At 54.8% G+C, this 24,456-nt stretch overlaps 4 protein-coding genes across 4 annotated transcripts; 2 read left to right on the top strand and 2 right to left on the bottom strand.

Moving 5' to 3' along the window:
* Positions 1 to 1,278: 1,278 nt before the first annotated feature.
* Positions 1,279 to 10,794, top strand: tgfbi (transforming growth factor, beta-induced). Its single transcript, XM_068740144.1, has 17 exons — positions 1,279 to 1,403; positions 2,280 to 2,378; positions 4,758 to 4,822; positions 5,611 to 5,768; positions 5,843 to 6,007; positions 6,085 to 6,231; positions 6,311 to 6,452; positions 6,530 to 6,742; positions 6,864 to 7,001; positions 7,212 to 7,354; positions 8,155 to 8,291; positions 8,370 to 8,500; positions 9,062 to 9,186; positions 9,260 to 9,362; positions 9,440 to 9,507; positions 10,616 to 10,640; positions 10,736 to 10,794. The coding sequence occupies exons 1-17, from the start codon at positions 1,279 to 1,281 to the stop codon at positions 10,792 to 10,794; spliced, it is 2,043 nt and encodes a 680-aa protein (XP_068596245.1).
* Positions 10,795 to 12,384: 1,590 nt separating this feature from the next.
* Positions 12,385 to 14,798, bottom strand: nipsnap3a (nipsnap homolog 3A (C. elegans)). The gene is made up of 6 exons (XM_068740143.1): positions 14,566 to 14,798; positions 13,521 to 13,728; positions 13,235 to 13,396; positions 13,017 to 13,166; positions 12,852 to 12,938; positions 12,385 to 12,772 (listed from the first exon to the last, which is right to left on the bottom strand). Exons 1-6 carry the CDS (start codon positions 14,626 to 14,628, stop codon positions 12,696 to 12,698), a joined length of 747 nt encoding a protein of 248 aa, XP_068596244.1. The 5' UTR covers positions 14,629 to 14,798; the 3' UTR covers positions 12,385 to 12,695.
* A 683-nt stretch (positions 14,799 to 15,481) lies between these two features.
* On the top strand, positions 15,482 to 19,444 carry noa1 (nitric oxide associated 1). The gene is given in 10 exon segments (XM_068740142.1): positions 15,482 to 15,726; positions 15,799 to 16,728; positions 16,809 to 16,958; positions 17,343 to 17,453; positions 17,530 to 17,621; positions 17,716 to 17,847; positions 18,825 to 18,945; positions 19,018 to 19,047; positions 19,050 to 19,133; positions 19,218 to 19,444. Coding segments are annotated over 10 exon segments (2,064 nt in total). The 5' UTR covers positions 15,482 to 15,524; the 3' UTR covers positions 19,430 to 19,444.
* A 732-nt stretch (positions 19,445 to 20,176) lies between these two features.
* On the bottom strand, positions 20,177 to 24,249 carry LOC137894690 (RE1-silencing transcription factor-like). Its single transcript, XM_068740141.1, is given in 8 exon segments — positions 20,177 to 20,491; positions 20,493 to 20,750; positions 20,752 to 21,150; positions 21,153 to 21,790; positions 22,345 to 22,431; positions 22,501 to 22,661; positions 22,750 to 23,280; positions 23,954 to 24,249. Coding segments are annotated over 8 exon segments (2,676 nt in total). The 3' UTR covers positions 20,177 to 20,185.
* Positions 24,250 to 24,456: the final 207 nt, after the last annotated feature.

The raw sequence follows: 24,456 nt of genomic DNA on the forward strand, positions 1-24,456 counted from the left end.
TTATTGATCACGTTTCAGTTTGTCAGTAACTGATCTCGGCTCCTTCATCGGATTCAGTGTCTGTTAGATTTGAATCGGGAGTCTTCAAACAGCCCCTGAACGCATCAGTAACTGATACCTGATGTTCAGGTGGAGCAGTGGGTGGAGCCAAACTGATGGCGAACAGGTCAGGTAGCAGCAGTTGTTAGTTTCCATCACGGGAAATATAAAGGAGAGCTTTCCAGAAACATGAGCCACTAAAACCACACCTTGTACTTCCTATTAAAACTACAAAACTATCATAACGGTTCTATTAAAACTACAAAAAAATAACGTTTCTATTAAAACTACAAAACTATCAAAGTTCCTATTAAAACGACAAAAATAATACAGTTTCCATTAAAACTACAAAACTATCAAAGTTTCTATTAAAACTACAAAACTATCATAACGGTTCTATTAAAACTACAAAAAAATAACGTTTATATTAAAACTACAAAACTATCAAAGTTTCTATTAAAACGACAAAAATAATAACGTTTCTTTTAAAACTACAAAACTATCAAAGTTTCTATTAAAACTACAAAACTATCATAACGTTTCTATTAAAACTACAAAACTATCATTACGTTTCTATTAAAATGACAAAAATAATAAAGTTTCTATTAAAACTACAAAAATATCATAAAGTTTCTATTAAAACTACGAAACCATCCCGAGCGGAGTCAGACTGGTTCCACCGCTTCAGATCCACCAACCAATCAGCTGATCTGATTGGTTCTATTAAAACCAATCAGCTGATCTGATTGGTTGGTGGATGATGTTAACACGCCGACATGTCTGTTAGCATCTGTTAGCTTAGCAACACCACATATTTCTTAATGAAATATAACCTCGTTACAGAAGTCCAGGTTTATTTATTGATGGGATGACATACAGTGTCGATGTTCGGCCGCACGGGGGCGCCAGAGGAGAGCTCGTGTTTTACTGCTCTATAACTGTGACCACTAGAGGCGCTGCCGAGCCGCTAATATAGTTTCTATGGAACATCAAGAACCGAACCAGATTATCGATCACCTTCACTGACTGCAGGAACAATCAAAGCTGATCACAGTTATAATCAAAGGGTTTGTTCTGAGCACGGTGGCCTCTGTGGGACAATTTAAACGTCTTTCTGTCTGAACATCTGCACGTTTTCCCTCTGTCTCCTCCCTCTCCGCCCCCTCCCCTCCCCTGGACTTTATAAAGCGGCTCCAGGAGAAGGTCTTGCTGAAGAGAGCAGAACTCTCACCAGTGAAGATGAACGTGTGTGACCTGGTCCTGGTCCTGGGTCTGGGTCTGACCCTGGTTCTGAATGTTTCTGTAGCCCGGTCCCCATACCAGGCTGTCCTGCAGCACAGCCGGATCAGAGGCCGCCAGCAGGGGTGAGTCTATTGGAACCGAACCAGGTCCAGAGCGGACTGGTTTCTCTTCCCTTCATGTTTTTAACGTCTACTAGAACATCCGATCGAACGGTGATGATGTCATCAGGACTGGTGCAGATATCGATTAATATTTCTGTGCCTGCAGCAGCTGCAGATCCAATTCTCTCCAGTCCACCTTAAACTCTCCGGTCAGGTTAAGGTGGACTCATCCTGAGGAGAAAAACAAAACGTTTATTTTACAGATTAAAGTTTGATTAATGACTGCAAAATAATAAAGTGATCTCACAATAAAAAATCAATTAATAATATTTGCTTGTTTAAATAATAAAATATGTTAATCATAATGAAGACATGAAAGAAAGGCTTTTAATAAATACACAACAAATATATCGAACTGAAGATGGAAAGAACTTTTAAATAATCCTTGTTCATTTCCCTTTTCTTTCCGTTCATTTTCTTTGTCGTCGTCCCCCCCCACTCACACACGCACACGCACACACACACACACACACACGCACTTTATCTAAAAAGTTCTGGTTTTGATGGGGGTCATTCACAATTCCCACACTTCCCTGTCCTTGAACGCCTCGTTCATAATGTCATTACCAGAAGATTCAGGACCAGGATTTGCAGGCTGAAGAAATGAATGGAAATCTCCCACAGACTTGAACGCCACACGTCATTCCAGCTCATTTTGAGCTTAATGGTTGAAAAGGAATAAACCAACCCAAAGCGAAGCTGCCATTTAAAGCGTTAATAAATAATAACAATCTGTGCCCGATCCTGGCAACTGAGGGGTGTTCAAGGCCATGGGAACTTTCAGAGCCATTAGGACTTCTGTGTTTCTGTCTAATCTTTGCCCCTCTCGTCTTTCAGGCCGAATGTTTGCGCCATGCAGCAGCTCAAGGGCACCAAAAAGAAGTATTTCACCAACTGCAAACAGTGGTACCATCGCAAGATCTGTGGAAAGCCCACGTGAGTCCGAGCCTCGCCGCCCGAGCCTCGCCGCCCACGCCGATCCGTTTCGCTTCGGTCCCACTGGAGGAGGAATGTCCCTCTCCGGGTGTCCTCACCTCTTACATAACCCCCAAAGAAGAAAGTCTGTTAGAGCCATCGGTGTCAGTTTACCCCCGAAGACAGACCCTGCTGGGGAACCCCAGGGCTCATTCCGGGGACGTCTTTCTAGATGGTCACGTGATCGGTTTTGAGCAGTAGCAGCTCTGTGGAGCTAAGTGGGTCACTGTGATGCACGCATTCCTGCTAATGGTTTCACACCAGTCCACCCCAGAGGAGAGTAAACACGAACGACACGGGCCCGAGTGGAAAACCACACTGACAGCAGCGCCGGCGTGGTGCGTTCAGGCGTGCTCCGGTTTACAGCGACTCGAAAAACAGAAATGCATTTAAAAAAATCATCATTCAGGCTGTTTTCGGTGCTAAATAGCGTGTTGCTAAGGAATATCGGGTGCCATCACTGCTACCGAGATGCTAAGCTAACACCTTGAAGACGAAACACAGATCATGACTCAGTTGTTAACGCCTCATTTTAAATGTAGCTGTTGGTGGAAGGCGCTAGTCACAATGGTTAGCGCAGTCCTAGCTGATTTAAGCTGTTTTACTTTAATAAGTGGGATTAGCTAACTCTTGCTATGATGATTTAAATGACATAACTTTAGCAATACTAGCTGAAATTAGCCAACTGAAGTGATGATAGCTGTCATTGGCTAACATTAGCAATGCTAGATGACATACGCTAACTTTCGATATGAAATCTGAACCTGGGGAACTATTGTGATGACTGCTGATATAGCTAACATTAGCTGTACATGCTACGAAGGAGATGTGTGGTAGTTTAGCATTCTACTTGAGTTAGCTGTTGTCATGCTAATCAATAATGTTCTGAGATGTGTAGATTTTAAACTACAGTCAGAATATGCGTCTTAATGAAAAGCTGCGGAGCAGAACTGCTCGAGGTCGTTGAACGCAGCCTCGAATCAACGGATTCTTTCAGCTCCGAACAGGAAACTGAAAAAAGGGGAAGTTTGAGGAAGTGAAGCTGCTAACGGACGCAAACAGTCCCCGTCTGTGGACGGATGGTGGGGGACGTTCGAGGTTGACCTGTGTGAGGCGTCTTTGTCCTCTGTTTGTGTGCTAGCGAGTCTCTGTGGACGGGGATCAGGGGTCAGAGGTCAGCAGAAGGAAGACCCATAACTCTCCTCCCCCTTCCTCCCCCCCGAGCCGTCAGACTCTCCACAAGCTCCAGTCGGAAAACGAAACCGTTTCTGACTGGGAATCCATGATCCAACATGCTAACGCCATTAGCATCAGTTCATCACCCAAAAGCAGCCATGTTGGGTTGTAGCCCTAACCGAGACAGAGAGAAGGACCCGAAAGCAGCACCAGAACCAGACAGCCTGGTCCAGAACCTGTAGGCGGTTCTGTTAAAATGAGCAGCCCATCAGCATCCTGAGAAGAACTGAACACGGAGATCTAGAATCTGATTGGATGACGTTAAACATGTGACCATTCCAGCCCGAGAGAAAACTTCTGCTTTCTGCTCTCCTCCATCAGCTCCAAGTTAAAATAGGAGCTGATGAGGCCGTTGGTTGGAGGTCCTGTTGCTCCTCCCTGAACAGGAAGAGTACGTCTGTTAGTCTCTTCTGGAGTGTTTCGGAGTCTTTTCATGTTGGACCGAAACCAGGATGAAGGACGATCCAGAGAATGTCTCCGCTTTGACTTCTGCCGAGCGTCTCGCCAATAAACCTTGTTTATTTGGTCAGACGTCCACGGCGGCCATCTTTGTTTATATGCAGAGTTTCCATCTGGTCCGATAATCAGTCCAGTGTGTGGACGGGGCCGCGCGTCTCAGTAGCCGGTCTCCATCTGTTTACATTCTCCTGCCGACGGTGCGAGGCGGCGGGGGCTCTGGGCGGCGGGGGCTCTGGGAGGCGGGGGCTCTGGGAGGTTTGGCTTTTTCCGTCTCCAGATGTTCAACTTGATTTTGTTAAAGGAGCCTCTCCGATCCGAGACCTCGAGGCCGAACGTCCTCCGACCGGCTTCGTCTCACCTTGCATGCGGAGACAGACTCTAACAGTCGGACACCGATTGGCTTAAGCTAGCTCCGAATCGTCACGCCCTTCACTTCCTGTGCCCCATATGTTGCGTTCGGGAACACCCAGGAACGGCAAGTCCTGTCTTGTATGTCCCTCAGGACTTGCTTCCTGTTACCAGCAGGGGGGCCCGGCCACTGACGCCTAGTTACAACCAAATGTGTTGTTAGCAGCAAAACGCTAGGAGCTCCCATGCTCCTCAAACACATCAGTGATGTGGAACATCTTCCGTTTCCCGCTGCAGGGTCATCACCTATGAATGCTGTCCTGGTTATGAGAAGATCCCTGGAGAGAGAGGATGTCCTGCAGGTACGACCTCCGACCCTTCAGGAACCGACGCTTCCTAATTTATGTCATTTAAAGTAGAAGGAAGTAGCTTAACTGAACCAGAAACAGAAAATGTTTCACCGCGTGAACCTGGAACGCTTCACCGCGTGAACCTGGACCGCTTCACCGCGTGAACCTGGACCGTTTCACCGCGTGAACCTGGACCGCTTCACCCCGTGAACCTGGACCGCTTCACCGCGTGAACCTGGACCGCTTCACCCCGTGAACCTGGACCGCTTCACCCCGTGAACCTGGACCGCTTCACCGCGTGAACCTGGACCGCTTCACCCCGTGAACCTGGACCGCTTCACCGCGTGAACCTGGACCGCTTCACCCCGTGAACCTGGACCGCTTCACCGCGTGAACCTGGACCGCTTCACCCCGTGAACCTGGACCGCTTCACCCCGTGAACCTGGACCGCTTCACCGCGTGAACCTGGACCGCTTCACCGCGTGAACCTGGACCGCTTCACCGCGTGAACCTGGACCGCTTCACCGCGTGAACCTGGACCGTTTCTGTTGGCGTGTTGAGAGTTAAGTTTCTGGTTCTGGTTGAACAGCAGCGCCAGGTGAGACACACCTGCCTTCAAAGGAGCTCTGATGTCCGTTAGAACCTGAACACAACACACGTGTTCTTGCATTGCTTTGTACCCACATGCAGTATTTAAAGTGTTTATTCAAAAGGAGTTAGACACGCCCTAAATGAACATTGGGCGACGCCCAGTGAGCAGATAGGAAGAAACAGGAGCATCACTCTGTTGGTCCTTGCAGCGCTGCCGCTGGTCAACACCTACAACACGCTGGGCGTGGTCGGCGCCTCCACCACGCAGATGTACTCCGAACGAGCCAAACTCAGGGAGGAGATCGAAGGACCAGGAAGTTTCACCTTCTTCGCCCCGAGCAACGAGGCCTGGGCTGCCCTGCCCACGGTCGGTACCGCCCCGCCCCGCCCCGCCCCGCCGCCCCACGGGGCCCCCTGCTGACCGTGTGGGTGTGGTTGCAGGAGATCCTGGACGCGCTGGTGAGCAACGTGAACATCGAGCTGCTCAACGCGCTTCATTACCACATGGTGAACCGCCGGCTGACCTCCGAGGAGCTGAGACACGGCTCCTCCTTCGCCTCCATGTACCAGGACTTCCACGTCCACGTCCACCACTACAGCAACGGGGTCATTGGCTCGCGACCTCCGACACCGGTGCGTAGGGCCGATCGACAGCTTCGCTGATCGGGCCGTTGCCTCCTCAGATTGTGACGGTGAACTGCGCCCGCCTGACCAAACCCGACCAGCACGCCACCAACGGCATCGTTCACGTCGTCGACCGCGTCATCACCGCCGTCTCCAACACCGTGCACACCATCATCGACGTCGCCGACGACTTGGAGACGCTGCGCGTCAGTACGCTCGCCGATCAGTCGATCGGTCCGATCAGAACGCGGACGTAAACGGCGTCCTGTGTTGCTCGCCTTTCAGACGGCGATGGCGGCAGCGGGTCTGACCTCCATGTTGGAGAGCGAGGGCCAGTACACCGTCTTCGCTCCCACCAACGAGGCCTTTGAGAAGATTCCCCAGGCCACCCTGAACCGGATCCTGGGAGACCCCGTCGCCCTGAAAGGTGGACTCCGTTCTGTTCGTAGCGTTGGACCCGCTTAGAAGAACCCTGACCCCAGTCCTCCCGTCCCGCCCCCTCAGACCTGCTGAACTACCACATCCTGAGACACATGCAGTGCGCCGAGTCCATCGTGTCCGGGGTGTCGATGGAGACCCTGCAGGGTACCGCCCTGGAGGTGGGCTGCGACAGAGACCAGGTGACCCTGAACGGGAAGGCCATCGTCACCTTGAAGGACCAGCTGGGAACCAATGGGGTCGTCCACTACATCAACGAGCTGCTGATCCCTGACTCAGGTACTACCACAGTACTAGTAGTACTCGCAGTAGACTGAAGTACAAGGTAGTGAGTCCGCAATGACTCCTCAGGAGTACTGCAGTACTCGCAGTAATCTGACTTGCTGTTTACTGCTTGAAGCTAAAGTCCTGCTGGAACTGGCTGAAGGTTCAAACGTTGCCATAGCGACGCGGCTGTTCATGGAGGCCGGTCTGACCCCCCAGCTGACGGGCTCCGAGGCTCTGACCATGCTGGCTCCTCTGGACGACGCCTTCAAAGGTAAGACCACCTTCGACCGCCATGTTTGTTGGAGCCGGACCGAAACGATTAACGCTAAACTCTTCATCCGTTGCCATGACGCCCGTTTAACCACTGGAGCGTGACGTATAAACCCAACCGGGCCCCGCCCCGCCGCGTGTCTCTGGTTGAGCGGGGAACTCTAACCGCTGGGGTCTTTCTCGTTTCCTGCCCCCTGCTGGTCTGGAACAGGAAGCCCGGCCATGACGCCCGAGCTCCAGAAGCTGCTGACCAATCACGTGGTGAAGGAGCAGCTGTCCTCCAAGTCGCTGTACCACGGCCAGGAGCTGGAGACGCTGGGAGGACTCAAGCTCCGAGTCTTCGTCTACAGAAACGTAAGAACTGGACGCGGACTGGATGGGGACACGCGGGACACTTTGATTCTGGTCACCAGCAGACAGTAAATAAAGCCACGTCTCGGAGACAAAGAGCCGTTGTCCCCGGGGGGTCTTCATGCGACCCGGGTCCTGATCTGGGTCCTGATCCGAGTCCTGATCCAGGTCCGAGTCCTGATTCGGGTCCTGGACTCGTGGGTGGCTCGTGTTTCTGCTCAGTAATGATCTCTGCCGACCAAAACACACTTCCTGCTTCCCACGACGACTAAGTCTTTCCAGACGCCATCAAAGAGAGGGAGTGTGTGTGCGTGTGTGTGTGCGTGTGTGTGTGTGTGTGTGTGTGTGTGTGTGCGTGTGTGTGTGCGTCTGTGTGTGTGTGTGTGTGTGCGTGTGTGTGTGTGCGTGTGTGTGTGTGTGTCTGTGTGTGTGCGTGTGTGTGTGTGTGTGTGTGTGTGTGCGTGTGTGTCTGTGCGTGTGTGTGTGTGTGTGCGTCTGTGCGTGTGTGCGTGTGTGTGTGTGTGTGTGTGCGTGTGTGCGTGTGTGTGCGTGTGTGTCTGTGCGTGTGTGCGTGTGCGTGTGTGCGTGCGTGTTGTGTTCAGGGACGTCGTGTAAAATCGGTTTCCGGATACTCCGTTCCCTCGTGCTTCCATCGCGGTCCAGAATCGTGTCTTTCCGGAGCAGGTAGACCAGAAGATGTGGATCAGAGCTCCGGTCCTGACTCTGGACGGTACCAGAACCGGACCGGGTTCCTGCTGCTGGTCTTCACCTGCCTCTCGGGGGTTCTCGTCTTGTTCTTGTAGAACCTGTGCATCGAGAACGCCTGCATCGCCGCCCACGACAAGACGGGACGCTTCGCCTCCATGTTCACCGTGGACAAAGTCCTCGCCCCCCCGATGGGAACCGTCATGGACGTCCTGAAGGCAGAGGACCGCTTCAGGTGAGGCGGAGACCCCCTTCGGGACAGAGGAGGGACCTTTAGTGGCGCTGGAACCAACACGCCTCCTCCTGGTTCCAGCCTGCTGGTCGGCGCCGTCCAGACGGCGGGCATGACGGAGCTGTTGAACCGGCAGGGGCAGCTCACCTTCTTCGCCCCGACCGACGACGCCTTCAACGCCATGCCGCCGGCCGAACGCAGCCGGCTGATGCGTGAGTGGGAAACACGGGGGGGGTATGACATCATCAAACGACGTCGCTTAGCAACAGATCAGAGATTTATCAGGACTTTTATAAGCCGAGCAGAGAAAGGACGAGTGCAGGCGACCCGCGGTTCCGCTGTGAGGTTCCGCTGTGAGGTTCCGCTGTGAGGTTCTGCTGTGAGGTTCTGCTGTGAGGTTCTGCTGTGAGGTTCTGCTGTGAGGTTCTGCTGGATCAGCCGACCTGGGCCGGCCTCGTTGAGGCGGCGCTGGAAGCTCTCCTTGTTTGGGCCGAACGGTTTTGTTGATGCGATGGAAGCAGCTTTAATCATCTTCATATAAACTGAGTGCTGCAGACACGGAGACGGAGACAGAGACGGAGACAGAGACAGAGACAGAGACGGAGACGGAGACGGAGACGGAGACGGAGACGGAGACGGAGACGGGGACGGGGACAGGGACGCGGACACGCTGCCGGGGGACGCGGATCGTATCTGATCCAATTGAACCCGATCAATAAACAGATTTGTCTTAGAATCCTTCTGAAATCATTCTCACCTCGTCTGTCGTCTAGGTAACCGTCAAGAGCTGTCAGGTGTGCTCAGGTATCACCTGGGCGAGGGCTTGCTGGTCAGCGGCGGCGTCGGATCTCACACCAGGATCCAACCTCTGCTGGGGGAGAAGCTGGAGCTGGGCGTGGTCGGTCCCGCCTCCCCCGCTCCTCGATAACTTTATTTAAACGGCGTCTCTTAACGGCGCCTCTGTGTTTCAGCGTAACTACACGGTTTACGTCAACAAGGTTCCCGTGGCTGACGCCGACCTGATGGCGACTAACGGCGTCGTCCACGCCGTCGACAGCATCATCAGACCTCTGCGTGAGTTCCTGCTTAGGCTCCGCCTCCAGCTGAGACGTGTGGACGCTTGATCACATGACGATGGATTTGTCTTTCAGCGCCGAAGGTGGACAGGGAACAGGCGGATGGACCTGCAGCTGCTCACAGACCGGCTGCCTCGTCCAGGGTGAGACTACAGAGCAGACGCAGGTCATAGAGCCTACATAGAGCCTACATAGAGCAGACACAGGTCATAGAGCAGACATAGAGCCTACATAGAGCAGACACAGGTCATAGAGCAGACATAGAGCCTACATAGAGCAGACACAGGTCACAGAGCAGACATAGAGCCTACATAGAGCAGACATAGAGCAGACACAGAGCAGACGCAGGTCATAGAGCCTACATAGAGCAGACATAGAGCAGACACAGAGCAGACGCAGGTCATAAAGCCTACATAGAGCAGACATAGAGCAGACACAGGTCATAGAGCAGACATAGAGCAGACGCAGGTCATAAAGCCTACATAGAGCAGACATAGAGCAGACACAGGTCATAGAGCAGACATAGAGCAGACGCAGGTCATAGAGCCTACATAGAGCAGACATAGAGCAGACACAGAGCAGACGCAGGTCATAGAGCCTACATAGAGCAGACATAGAGCAGACACAGAGCAGACGCAGGTCATAAAGCCTACATAGAGCAGACATAGAGCAGACACAGGTCATAGAGCAGACATAGAGCCTACATAGAGCAGACACAGGTCATAGAGCAGACATAGAGCCTACATAGAGCAGACATAGAGCCTACATAGAGCAGACACAGGTCATAGAGCAGACATAGAGCCTACATAGAGCAGACATAGAGCCTACATAGAGCAGACACAGGTCATAGAGCAGACATAGAGCCTACATAGAGCCTACATATAGATGACAGAGCACATTACTGGCCGTCTAAGCTGTTAAACTGTGGAAACACTTCATGCCCGGCTTTGGTTGATGGATGACGTCACTTGACAGACGATGCTAGAGTGACACCTGGTGGATAAAATGAAACAATGCAGAGCAGCGCTGACATTCATACATGTAAACAAGACCATAAACAAACACGAGTCGTGTTGACGTGACACCGAACGGCCCGCCCCCCTCTGACGTCACGGAAACACCGTTTGAATAGTGACCAACATAAACGCAAACATGAAGGAGGAGCTACGGACACCCGGAAGGTGCAGAGGCAGCGCAGTGGAGACCTGACAGAGATTAGAACTGACAGGAAACTCTCCTTCTCTCTCCCAGTCCGACTCCAGGAGCTTCAGGAACGGTGAGTTCAAACGTTCCCGTCTTTCTGGACCGTTTTCTGTTTCTGTGGGGAACGAAGAATGAAAATAGAATCTGTGTCGCCATGACATCATCCAGACGCCATTTTCCAGAAGGTGGTCAGGAGTCGCTCCAGCAGGACGATGAGGAACCAGTAAAAGCCCGCGGAGAACGTCAGCAGAACATCTGAGGAGCTGCAGAACACAGAACACAGAACTCAAACAAAGAGTCCAAACATCCCGCGGTCCTCGAACGCTGCAAGTCCAGTTCCCGGGTCCAGCCTCAGGGCAGGAGACGACGCCAGGCCCGAGGGAACGATTGGGTCAAATCAATCAGTCGCACAGAACAGAACCAACACAACAGACCCAACAAAATAGAACCAACAGAACCAAACAGAACCAACACAACAGACCCAACACAACAGAACCAAACAGAACCAACACAACAGACCCAACACAACAGAACCAACAGAACCAAGCAGAACCAACACAACAGACCCAACAAAATAGAACCAACAGAACCAAACAGAACCAACACAACAGACCCAAACAGAACCAACAGAACCAAGCAGAACCAACACAACAGACCCAACAAAATAGAACCAACAGAACCAAACAGAACCAACACAACAGACCCAACAAAATAGAACAGAGCCAACAGAACCAAACAGAACCAACACAAAAGACCCAACAAAATAGAACCAACAGAACCAAACAGAACCAACACAACAGACCCAACAAAATAGAACAGAGCCAACAGAACCAAACAGAACCAACACAAAAGACCCAACAAAATAGAACCAACAGAACCAAACAGAACCAACACAAAAGACCCAACAAAATAGAACCAACAGAACCAAACAGAACTAACAAAATAGAACAGAGCCAACAGAACCAAACAGAACAAAAAGAGCCAACAGAACCAAACAGAACCAAACAGAACCATCACAACAGAACAAAACAGAACCAACAGAACCGAACAATAAACAGGAACCCATCGTCTAGCATTCTGACCTCAGTTCAACGTGTCTGCCGTTGTCCCTTCTCTGCTGCCTACCAGAAAGCATCCTGGGTAATGTAGGCCCGCTAACTGATCAGTCACCGATCAAAAGATGGATCACACCGTGTGGTCTGAGGGGGATCTATACAAAGATCTTTATTTGTTCTGTTTACTTAAAAGAAACGTTTGAGACCAACGTCTGATGTTTCACAGCTTTTGTAAAGTGTTTGTCGTTGTTGTTCTTCTTCTTCTTCTTCTTGTTGTTGTTCTTGTTGTTGTTGTTGTTGTTGTTCTTGTTGTTCTTCTTCTTCTTGTTGTTGTTGTTCTTGTTGTCGTCCTGCGGCCGAACAAACGAAGCGACCTGGCGGGTTTCTGTTTTAGGGGTTTCTCTTTGTGTGTGTTTTTTTAAATAAAGCTGAAACGAGCTCTGAACGGTGTGCAGTAACTGAAGCCGAGTGCGCGCACTTCCGGGTTCACGCCCCTCCAGCGGGTCGCGTCCGCGCCGGAAGAGGATCGGTGCTGTGAAGTAATGACGTAGTCCAGGTGAGGCCGTGAACGCCTCGCAGGCGCGCGCGCATATTCGCGATGAAGAAGAACAGCCGGACGTCAACACAGATATTACCTGTCTGAACACAAAACAGCGCCCCCCGGTGACGAAACCGGAAACAGCAATAAAGGAGCTTCTCTGTTCGGCGTCTCGCGGGTGTTGCTGCAGCCAATCGCAGCGAGAGGCGGGATCTAAATGAACTCGACGTTAACCGTTTAGAAAAATATCACGAATGTATTTCACGTTAAATTAGTTTGTTAGTTAAACTCATTTGAGATGAAATGAAGGCAAAGATGTAAACAATGTTTTTATTGGTTCATTTATGTCAACATGAATCTATTGATCAGAATCGTACAACTCGTAATGTTGTGACGTTACATTATATTATAATATTTAAATGATGAGTGACATGTTTTCATTTACATTATCAATGAGCCGTTTCCACGGTGACGAAACGCAGACATGAAGGCGCGTTCATCCCGGCCTACGGTGGCCCGCGAGGCGGCGACATCGTTACTTCAGCGGGGAGAACGGACACGGGTACATGAGCCGGCTCTCCTGAGACTCCAGGTGGGCGGCGCTGTTTCTCACTGAGAGACAGAGGTGGAGCCGTCAGGACGGACGGATGACATCACACAGCGACGGCGTCTGCGATGGGCGGAGTCTCACCTGCGGCGACCACTCGGGCGTCGTTGTGAGCTTCGTGTCGAAGTTCAGCTCGCCGGTCGGCGCTTTCAAACCACCAGAGGGCGTGAACTGTCCAGGGGGCGGTGACATCATCAACACGCAAACCAGGTCTATGACATCACAGTGGAACCCGTCTTTACGGCGTACCTCTGTTCAGCGTGCCGAACTCGGTGTGAAATGCTCCCACCAGCTTGCCGTACCCCGGTGCATCATGGGCATTAATGGCTGCCTGGAAGTCACTGCCCCACACGGCGGGGCCACCGGGACGCATCTGGAAGGAAACCAGTTCGAACACGCCTGAAACGCACCGGGAGTTAGGGTCCACGTGACGTCAGCGAAAGCATCGTCCAGGGGGCGGGGCTTACCGCCATCCTGGGGAGGGCTCTGCAGTCGGCTCCAGGGAATGAGGTACGATACCTCGTTGTCCTGGGACACCAGCATCGGCATCATCGCAGAGATATACTCTGAGATCCAGGAGGGGTCCTGAGCCAGGGCTGCCCGGACAGAAGCCCGCTGAGCATAGCTGTCTGAGGAGGAGGAGGAGCAGGAGGAGAAGCAGGAGGAGGAGGAGCAGGAGGAGGAGCAGGAGGAGGAGCAGGACTGTTAGTCTGCAGAACGATGAAGAACCTCTCACGGGACGGATTACCTCACCGTACTTCCATATGTGGATAACCTTGTTCACGCCTCCATACTCCACTTTCCAGTAGCCAATCAACTCAGAGTGGGCGGTGCGCAGGTGGATCTTCTCATTGGTCAGGTTGAGGAAGGCAGAGTTCTGGTCTGGGTGGATGCAGTAGGTCCGGAACTCATACAGGGTTCTGAGTTCCTGCTGTGGACCCGTCGATAGATGCACCCGAGGCTGGAGGACGGACGAGACCAGAAGGACCAATCAGGAGGCGTCACTGGGAGACAATGCCACGTGTCATCAGCATAGAACGGGGACAAGTTCTGGTGTCTCTGGGTTACGAGACCAGGTGGAGGCACATGTATAAAGAGAACCGGTCTGGACCCACTACTGAACCCTGGGGTACCCCACAGATGAGTGAAGGGGGGGGGGGGGTCAATTGACAGACATCTTTTTAGATAGCAAGAGAAAGATGTGTTGGATATTAAAAGTCTGCTAGCCTTAGATGCTAGCAGACTGGTGTTGTTAAATGCTAATAGACTGCTAGCCTTAGATGCTAGTAGACTGCTAGCCTAGATGCTAGCAGACTGCTGGTGTTAAATGCTAGTAGACTGCTAGCCTAGATGCTAGCAGACTGCTGGTGTTAAATGCTAGTAGACTGCTAGCCTTAGATGCTAGCAGACTGCTGGTGTTAAATGCTAGCAGCTTTAGATTTTACATTCTGATAATCTTTCTACACTATTGTGGTGAGTTTGTGTCCGTCCAGTCAACCCTTCGTAGTTCGGTAGGTCTGTAATCACCTGTAATCACCTGTAATCATGCTAGCAGCATGCTAAAGTCCAACGCTAGCAGCGGTAGAGTCAAGGGTTAATGTTTGTCTTTGAAGTTTCTGACCTTCTCTCTGAGTTCAGTCCAAACCTCAGATTGTTTGTTTGTTCATTAAACCTTTATTCACCGACTCCAGCTCTTTTCTGTGAGGAGGAAGTTCTACTGGAATCCGGGCTGGACTTTGAAGGAGACCCGTACCGACCTGTCCCGATGGAGGCGTGTCCTGCCTGGATTTAAACTCACCTGGGCAGCAGGTCTGAGCAGGCCAGCAGATGATCTGAGGAAGAAGCTGCTGAACCGCAACATGTTGAAAGCGAAGCGACGGAACCGGCAGCCCGGAACCAGTCAGACCCGAGAACCAGCAGCCCGGAACCAGTCAGACCCGAGAACCAGCAGCCCGGAACCAGTCAGAGCCGAGAACCAGCAGCCCGGAACCAGTCAGACCCGAGAACCAGCAGCCCGGAACCAGTCAGAGCCGAGAACCAGCAGCCCGGAACCAGTCAGACCCGAGAACCAGCAGCCCGGAACCAGTCAGACCCGAGAACCAGCAGCCCGGAACCAGTCAGACCCGAGAACCAGCAGCCCGGAACCAGCAGCCCGGAACCAGTCAGAGCCGAGAACCAGCAGCCCGGAACCAGTCAGAGCCGAGAACCAGTCAGACCCGAGAACCAGCAGCCCGGAACCAGTCAGAGCCGAGAACCAGCTTGTTTGATGGTCAGAGATCCACTGTGAACACGAGGTCTCACTCTGCAGAGAGAAACAGACGACAGAATAAACGGCTGCGGAAACGCTCTTCGCCGTCTGTGACCCCGCCCCCCGCCCCGCCCCGCCCCCCCCACGCCTGCGTTTGTCCCGCAGCAGCGCTTTGCTAGCTTAGACTGCGTTAACTTGTTAGAATATATCTCCTTTGAAGAATATATTTCCGGTTCCTGGAGAAGCTAAAGAGTGAGCCCTCTTCCGCTAATGGCATCTCAGACGGAAGAACGTCGGTGACGTCACGATGCTTGAATATGTTTGTAATAAAGTATCGATAAATCATTAAATCGTCGTTTCGTGTTACCGGTTCTATTTTTACCCGCGCGGGGAATCCGTTTGATTCAATGATTTTATTTGGCTTTAAAACGACGACGCGTTTTACGTCACATCCGCCCAGGAAGTGTTGGCTTCGCAGCGGTCGCGTGGTGGACGCGTTCAGGTGCGACATGTTCCCGGTGCTTCAGGTGTTTCAGGTGGGCGTCCGACGGGCGCTCTTCGGAGGCGTTCGTTTCGGTGCCCGGCGTGTCCCCGCTGCGGGCTGTGCGGGGTCAGTGCCCGGCTCAAAGGCTGCGGCAGACCGCAGGTTGAGCCGGAGTTGCACCGTCGACCCGAACATGGAGGAACAGTTCGTGTTCCTGGACGACACAGGTGAGAAGTCGCGTTGCTACGTCATCCTGTCCCTCCTCATGCATATTAATGAGGCTGCATGACGCGTTTCAGACCTGGATGAGGAGGAGTCCTGGTCTGCTCCTCCTCTTCCTCCTCTTCCTCCTCCTCCTCCTCCTCACCACGACGCTCCTCTGAGAAACTTAAAGTCTTTGGAGAAACAGCTGCACGTGTTAAGGGGCGTGGCCCAGCAGGAGGTGGAGCCTGACTCTCACTTCCAGATCCACGACGTTGACTTCCCATTGGACGAGAGCATCGTCGCGTCGAAGAAGAGGAAGAAGAAGAACGCCGGTAAAGGGCAGCACAAGGTTTTCGGCACGCCGGACGCGGACGAGCCGATGAGCGCCACCTGCTGCTCCGGCTGCGGCGCCGCGCTGCACTGCGCCGCCGCCGCCGCCCCCGGGTACCTCCCCAGTGAGAAGTACAAGGTGCTCCTGCGGGAGCAGCGACTCCACGGCGCCACCTGTCAGCGGTGCTACCTGCTCACGCACCACCACCAGGCCCTGAGCGTCACCGTGACCTCGGAGCAGTACCGGGACGTGGTGCAGAGGCTCCGCCCCCTCAAGGCGCTGGTGCTGCTGATCATCGACCTGCTCGACGTGCCCGACTCCATCATCCCCGACCTCCCGCGCCTGGTGGGGGGCAACAAGCACATCGTCGTCCTCGGCAACAAGGTGGACCTGCTCCCGAGGGACTCGCCCAACTACCTGCCCCGGATCCGGCGGCAGCTCGCCGGCTACTGCCACGGCGCCGGGTTCGGCGCTCAGGTGACCGACGTGCACCTGATCAGTGCCAAGACGGGCTACGGCGTGGAGGCGCTGATCTCCAGCCTGCAGCGGTCCTGGAAGTACAAAGGGGACGTGTACCTGGTGGGCGGGGCCAACGCCGGGAAGTCCACGCTGTTCAACGCGCTGCTGGAGTCGGATTACTGCAAGTCCAGAGCGTCCGACGTCGTCCAGAAGGCGACCACGTCGCCGTGGCCGGGTGAGCACGCCGGTCGGTCGCCGGGCTCGCCTGATCCTCGGCGCTCTGCTCTGATTGGCTGCTTGCTGTGTTGCGTTCAGGGACGACGCTGAATCTGCTGAAGTTTCCCATCATCAACCCGACGCCGTTCCGGATGTTCAAGCGACGCGAGCGCCTGAACGCAGCGTCCAGGCAGACGGAGACGGGGACGGGACCCCTCGTGGGTGAGACGGGGACGGGACCCCTCGTGGGTGAGACGGGGACTGGGTGGGGTGAGACGGGGACTGGGTGGGGTGAGACGGGGAGGGGACGGGATCCCTCGTGGGTGAGACGGGGACGGGACGGGGAGGGGACGGGACCCCTCGTGGGTGAGACGGGGACTGGGTGGGGTGAGACGGGGACGGGACGGGGTGAGACGGGGAGGGGACGGGACCCCTCGTGGGTGAGACGGGGACTGGGTGGGTGAGACGGGGAGGGGACGGGGTGAGACGGGGACGGGACGGGGTGAGACGGGGAGGGGACTGGACCCCTCGTGGGTGAGACGGGGACGGGGTGAGACGCGCATGTCGGGGAGGAGGATGTACCTGCTCATACGTCTAGCTGTCCTCCTGTCCTCCTGTCCACCTGTCCTCCAGGTCGCGTTGGCAGGACTTTCAGGTCCGACCCCGGGTCCAGGTCAGAGGAGATCGACTTCGATCCCAACAGTTTGGCTTTCGGAGGGAATGACGACGGACGCGTGAAGCAAGGTGACGTCTGATTGGAGGATTGCCCTCTGGTGTGAAACGTGAAGACGCCTGCTGACCTTTGACCTCTGACACGCAGCTCCCAGCGGGACACCTGAAGCGTTCACCTACAACGAGCTGAAGGACGCTCATTGGCTGTTTGACACGCCCGGAATCCTGAAGGAGAACGACGTGAGTAGTACGAGTACCACAACAAGTACTACAGCGCAGTATCACTATTACGCCGTGTGTTTGACCAATCAGCTGCCTGCTCCGGCTCCCTCAGATCCTCGGCCTGTTGACGGACCAGGAAGTGAAGATGGTGCTTCCGTCCCGGGCCGTCGTCCCCCGGACGTTCGTCCTGAAGCCCGGCATGAGTCTGTTTGTGGGGGGGCTGGCCCGGATCGACTTCCTGCAGGTCAGAGACCAGGACCGGTCAGAGACCAGGACCGGTCAGAGACCAGGACCGGTTAGAGACCAGAGACCGGTCAGAGACCAGAGACCGTCAGAGACCAGAGACCAGAGACCAGTCAGAGACCAGAGACCAGTCAGAGACCAGAGACCCAGTCAGAGACCAGGACCAGTCAGAGACCAGGACCAGGACCAGTCAGAGACCAGGACCAGTCAGAGACTAGTCAGAGACCAGAGACTAGTCAGAGACCAGAGACCAGTCAGAGACCAGAGACCAGTCAGAGACCAGAGACCAGAGACCGGTCAGAGACCAGAGACCAGTCAGAGACCAGTCAGAGACCAGAGACCAGTCAGAGACCAGGACCGGTCGGAGACCAGTCAGAGACCAGAGACCAGAGACCGGTCAGAGACCAGAAACCGGTCAGAGACCAGAGACCAGTCAGAGACCAGAGACCAGGACCGGTTAGAGACCAGAGACCAGTCAGAGACCAGAGACCAGTCAGAGACCAGAGACCAGTCAGAGACCAGGACCGGTCGGAGACCAGTCAGAGACCAGAGACCAGTCAGAGACCAGAGACCAGGACCGGTTAGAGACCAGAGACCAGTCAGAGACCAGAGACCGGTCAGAGACCAGAGACCAGTCAGAGACCAGAGACCAGTCAGAGACCAGGACCGGTCGGAGACCAGTCAGAGACCAGAGACCAGAGACCGGTCAGAGACCAGAGACCGGTCAGAGACCAGAGACCAGTCAGAGACCAGAGACCAGAGACCGGTCAGAGACCAGAGACCAGGACCGGTTAGAGACCAGAGACCAGGACCGGTCAGAGACCAGGACCGGTCGGAGACCAGTCAGAGACCGGTCAGAGACCAGAGACCAGTCAGAGACCAGAGACCAGTCAGAGACCAGGACCGGTCGGAGACCAGTCAGAGACCAGAGACTAGTCGGAGACCGGTCAGAGACCAGTCTGTCCACTCTGTCCACAGGGACAGCGGTCCTGCTGGTTCTCCGTCGTGGCGTCCAGCCGCGTCCCGGTTCACGTCACCCTGACGGAAAAGGCCGGCGGCGTGTACGAGAAGCACGCGGGACACGTCCTGCTGTGGGTGGGTCCCGGACCGCCGGTCACATGACCACTGCCTGCTGCCCAAACGCTGATCAATGTGCTGCGCTTGCGCTCAGGTGCCTCTGGGGGGTCGGAGCGCATGAAGGACTTCCCCCGTTGGTCCCCCAGGACTTCAGGGTGAAGGGTCGAGTGTTCCCGGAGGCGGCGGCCGACATCAAGCTGTCATCGGCAGGTAGACGGTTAATAAATCAATAGCTGTTAATGGACCCCCCCCGAGGCGGTCCAACTCACCTGTGCTCCTACATCCCTCCCGCAGGCTGGGTGGCGGTGACGGCAGCAGCAGGTGACCAGGTGGCGTTGAGGGTCCACGGTCCGGCGGCGGCGCCGTTCACCCTGAGGACGCCGGCGCTGCTTCCCAAAATCGTGTTGGTGAAGGGAGAGCGCATCAGGAAGTCCGCCGCCTACAAAACCGTCAAGCCGCCGCCGGCGCCGCCGCGGGACGGACGGCTGCAGGGGAAGCAGGGATGAGCGGGAAACGTCCCGTTTCCATGGAGACGGAACCTCACGGTTGTGTTTCGGACGGGAAGTAAAGACTGAAGAATTCGATTTGAATATCTTTATTTAAAAAGGAGCCGTCTGACATGATGACATCACAGCTGGAGGAGAGAATAAAGAGTTAATCGTTAACAGTCACCTGATAAAGGATCGATCGGAATCATTGATAAACGTGATTCGTTGAGTGATTCGTTTGGTCTCTTTGGAACGTGAAGACCGACTCATTGATTGGTGATCGGTTTAAAGACGGAGAAATGAACCCGGGCGTGTCCGTCGTCCTTTCCGTGTAACTCGACACCCGGCGTCGGCGGGAAGCAGGAATATTGCACGGAATTATTTACAGGGAAACCGACGTTCCGTCGGGACGAAGCCGCGGAACGTTTCAGAACAAGCTTTTAACGACTAACTTCTTACAGCGTGGAGCAAACAAATTGATCAATCGTTTCAGAACTCAAAGGCTTAAATGGAGGCGGAGCCGATTGTCAAAAGGCACTGGTCGTCATTGATCCGCTCCGATCGATCAATGAAGCAGCTGCAGGTGATCAATGTCTGCTCAAATCTACCTGTCCGCAGGGACCAGTTCCCTGGAAGGGACACTAGGGGGCAGCACACAGAAAACTCCAGTCAGAAACCAGTCGGTGACGGCAAACAAACTGGTTCACGCCTCTAAACAGGTGCGCATGCTAATGAGCCGCTAGCTAACCGGGACGGGACAGACCGGCGTCCCCCTCATGTCTGGGCCTGGTTGTCGGCCGTCTGGTCCATGTAGTACACGTTGACCAGGTGGCGGTTCAGGTGGCGCCGGTACGCCTCCTCCAAGGGGAACGTGCGGTCGCAGAAGATGCACGTGTGACTCTTCAGCGCCGGCGGCGTCGGGATCTCTTCGGTTGGCGTTTCGGGGTCGTTGGCCATCTTGCCAGAGGCGGCGCTGTTGAGGCCGGAGTCCTCGCTGCCCTCGGAGGAGCTGTCGCTGATGTCACTTCCTCCCTCGTGGCTGCTGTGGATTCCCTCGTCGTCCTCCGGATCAGCGGGTTTTGTCCTGCTGAGCTGGGGGCGCCGGTGGAGGAGGCGTGTCCTCACCTGTGGACGCCTCCTTTGGCGAGAGGTTCTCTGGCCGTTGGCGTTCCGGGTTTGTCCTCTGGGGGGCTTGGTCCAGCCGAGCGGAACCTCCTGGAGAACCCGTTGGGGGAGATTTGACAGAAACCGGATCCACTTTTGCCTTCTTGTTGCCACTCCTGGTCTTCTTCTCCTCCTTCGCCGGGGCCGTCTCATTGGCCCGGTGTGCTGTGGGCGGGGGCATCGTGCACCTTCTCGGAGTCTTCTGGACGAGGCTTCAACAGCAGCTTCTCCGGGGCGGTGGTCTTCTGCCGCTTGGCTTTGGAGGGCGTCTGAGACGAGGACTCCTTGGACGGGTCCAGGTCCAGGTCCAGGACCGCCACCGGTTTCCTCTTTGCTGCTTTCTCCTTTTTGATCCACTCTTCTGGTTTCTGGGCCGCTTCCTGGGCCGGTCCGGGTGACTTGAGAGACTTCTTGGACCCGGATCTTCTTGGCTTGTTGAGGCTTTTGTTCTCCTTGTCAGGCCTAAACTTTTCTTGGTCTTCTGGCCCGTCTCCGTCCTCGGGGTTCGGTTTGTCCTCTGCTCGTTTTCGCTCTGCTGGCGTCCTCCTGGCTCGTCTCTTGGCTTTGTCCGGCCGTCGCCCACGGTTGCGGTCTCTGCTTTGACGGCTTTAACAGAAGTGTCCTCCTGTACCTTCTCGGTCTTCTTCTGCCTTGCCGTGACCTTTTTGTCCAGCTCCTTCCCTTTTGGGACGTTGTCCTTCTCGGACGCGGTGCCGTTGGCTTTCTTATGGACCTCGTCCGGAGCGTCGCTTGGCACCGGCAGGCCGGCGTTCCTGAATGACAGATTGATTGGGATGGACTCTACACCCGGGTCCTTGATGTCCTCATCCACATCAAAGTCCTCCTCGACGTTGGACGAACTGTCGGACCTTCCTGCCGTGGCGTTTTCCTCGGCGCCGTCCAGCCCGGGCTTTTTGATGCGTAGTTTGACCTTTGAGATGTCCATGGCCACGTCGCACCCGGAGTGCCGGGACTTGATGTGGTACTTCAGGTTGCACTTCTTGGAGGCGGCGTACTTGCAGAGAGGACAGAGGAACTGACGCGGGTTCAGGTGGAGTTCCACGTGCTTCTTGAAGTTGCTCCGGTCTGCGGTCTTGTACTCGCAGTACGGGCAGGACAGAGGTTTGGGGCCGTCGTGGACCTGCCGGGAATGCCGGGTCACCTCGTGCTGATTGGCTGCCAGGTAATTACAACTCTCACACTTGAAAGGTCGCTTCTCCTGCAGACAGGAAGGAGCAGAAGTCAGAGCAGGGCAGAGGGTCATGTGACAGCGTACAGGTAAGACGGCCAGGTGAAGGGTTCATGCAGCAGACGGGTCTACGGCCGGCAGGACGGAAGACAGAAAAGCAAAGCACGTTACCATGGCAGTCCAGCAGGGGGAGCTTTAGTGAGACAACACAGACGTGTTAGAATGTCAAGAATACCCACAATACCGCTGGTACTACTACTGCTACTACTACCGCTGGTACTACTACTGCTGGTATTACTACTGCTACCACTAGTACTGCTACTACTACCGCTGGTACTGCTAGTGCTAGTACTGCTATTGCTAGTACTATTACCGCTAGTACTACTACCGCTGGTACTGCTATTGCTAGTACTACTACCGCTAGTACTACTACTGCTAGTAGTCACATTAGTACATGAACACGTCGACCTGAATGAAATGACAAGTCATTGTTAACTAACGTGTTGCCGAGGCAACCAAAGCCAATAAACAAAAACAGGTAAACAAGCAGCAGTCGACCAGGTGCGGGACAGCGTGGACTCACCTGAGTGGGTCCTCATGTGTCTCGTCAGGTGGGTCTTCTGGGAACTGGAGTAGTCACAGTACAGACACAGGAAAGGACGGACACCTGGACAAGAGACGCAACCGTCACGGGTTCAGTCCCCTCAGCGGGCGGTGACGGGTGGGCGTGGCTCACCTGTGTGCGTGCGGATGTGCTGGATGTAGTTGCTCTTGCGGTCAGAGAAGTAGGAACACTCGATGCAGGTGTGCAGCTTGCTGGGGAAGTGGTTCCTCAGGTGTTTCCTCCAGTGGTACTGGCTGACGGTGGTGTACGGGCACAGGGTACACTTAAACACCCTGCACGCGCACGCACACACGCACACGCAGCTGTGGGTCCCGTACGGACACCCGGCGGACCCCCTGGACCCCCTGGACCCCGGCCTACCTGTGGTCGTTGCCCTCCTTGCTGTGGTGCTTCAGGTGGGCGATGTAATGGTCGTACCTGTTGGTGTTGTAGCCGCACCGCTCGCACCTGATCAGCCCTTTGGCGTCGCCCAATGGGAGCGGGCCCTCCCCGCTGCTGTCCGCCGCCCCGCCCGCGGGACCCTCAGGCGTCCCCGCGTCCTTGCTCCGGCCCTCCACCCGGTTCACCACCATCATCTTGGCGATGCTGTGGGAGCTCAGGTGTTGGACGAACTCCTGCTCGTTCTGCGCCTGGAAGCGACACGGCTTACAGTGGAACGCCTTCTTCTTCTTCGTGCCCTCGGCGGGGACGGGGGCGGGGGCGGGGACGCCTTTCTGTTTGACGTCCTGCTCCGGTGTCTTGGTGCTGGCGGCGGGGCGGGGCTCAGCGTCATGAATCAGGTCTTCGGCCTTGACCTTGTCCTCCTGGTCCACAACGGTGGCAGGCGGCGCCGGGGACTCTGGGTACTCGATGATACAGAACTCTCTTTGGTTCTGGTTGTCATAGCTGTACCTGGAGGGAGACACAGGTGAGTAAAGACACGGGCGAGTAAAGACACGGGCGAGTAAAGAAACACGCGACTAAAGACACAGGCGAGTAAAGACACGGGCGAGTAAAGACACAGGCGAGTAAAGACACGGGCGAGTAAAGACACGGGCGAGTAAAGACACGGGCGAGTAAAGACACGGGCGAGTAAAGACACGGGCGAGTAAAGACACGGGCGAGTAAAGACACGGGCGAGTAAAGACACGGGCGAGTAAAGACACGGGCGAGTAAAGACACGGGCGAGTAAAGACACGGGCGAGTAAAGACACGGGCGAGTAAAGACACAGGCGACTGAAGACACAGGCGACTAAAGACACGGGCGAGTAAAGACACAGGCGATTAAAGACACAGGCGAGTAAAGAAACACGCGAGTAAAGACACAGGCGAGTAAAGACACAGGCGACTAAAGACACAGGCGACTAAAGACACGGGCGAGTAAAGACACAGGCGAGTAAAGACACAGGCGAGTAAAGACACGGGCGACTAAAGACACGGGCGAGTAAAGACACGGGCGAGTAAAGACACAGGCGAGTAAAGACACAGGTAAACGCGTCATCGTGGCTAAACAGCTGAAGCGGGGACGTCTCATTGATTATTCATGATGTCATCGCCTCATCCGAGGACACAGGTGTGCCGTCACCTGCCGGGACAGTAAGGTGTTGACCTGATGAAGCTGTCGTCCTCGCTGTCCGAGTAGCCGCATCCCACCGTCTTCAGCTCCATCATCTCCTTCTCATCCGCCACGCTGCCGTCCCCACCGGCGCCGTAGCCGCCACAGGCCCCGCCCTCCGCTGCCGTGACCGCCGCCACGTTGGCCAGCATCACCAGCTGAGGGGCGGACAGCGCGTTCCCAGGCGTGCCGGGACTCGGACCGCCATCGCTCACGGAAACGCCCACAGGAAACGTCCCCGCCGAGGGCGCGGTCTGAGCGGCCATGTTGGATCGGTGTTCAGCTCAGCTCGGCCAGAACCAGAACCAGAACCAGAACCAGAACCGGAACCAGAACCGGAACCTGCAGGGGGGACAACATGGAGGGTGAGGAGGGCGAGGACGAAGGCCCCAGGCCCCGGGGCCGCACACCGGATTTATTGATCCTAATCAGGAGCTGTCGATTAGAAACTACACACATTTAGTGACGTCATC

This window comes from Brachionichthys hirsutus, chromosome 6 (genome assembly GCF_040956055.1).
Source record: "Brachionichthys hirsutus isolate HB-005 chromosome 6, CSIRO-AGI_Bhir_v1, whole genome shotgun sequence".
NCBI classification, from domain to species: domain Eukaryota; kingdom Metazoa; phylum Chordata; class Actinopteri; order Lophiiformes; family Brachionichthyidae; genus Brachionichthys; species Brachionichthys hirsutus.

Excerpts from the sequence above, each read along its gene's own strand:
- tgfbi (XM_068740144.1), top strand. The coding sequence starts at position 1,279 with ATGAACGTGTGTGACCTGGTCCTGGTCCTGGGTCTGGGTCTGACCCTG. Across the intron at positions 7,355-8,154 it reads GAGTCTTCGTCTACAGAAAC|AACCTGTGCATCGAGAACGC; the intron begins GTAAGAACTGGA and ends TTGTTCTTGTAG. Across the intron at positions 9,187-9,259 it reads AGAAGCTGGAGCTGGGCGTG|CGTAACTACACGGTTTACGT; the intron begins GTCGGTCCCGCC and ends TCTGTGTTTCAG.
- nipsnap3a (XM_068740143.1), bottom strand. The coding sequence starts at position 14,628 with ATGTTGCGGTTCAGCAGCTTCTTCCTCAGATCATCTGCTGGCCTGCTC. Across the intron at positions 13,397-13,520 it reads TATCCACATATGGAAGTACG|ACAGCTATGCTCAGCGGGCT; the intron begins GTGAGGTAATCC and ends CCTCCTCCTCAG. Across the intron at positions 12,773-12,851 it reads CGCCCGAGTGGTCGCCGCAG|TGAGAAACAGCGCCGCCCAC; the intron begins GTGAGACTCCGC and ends TCTGTCTCTCAG.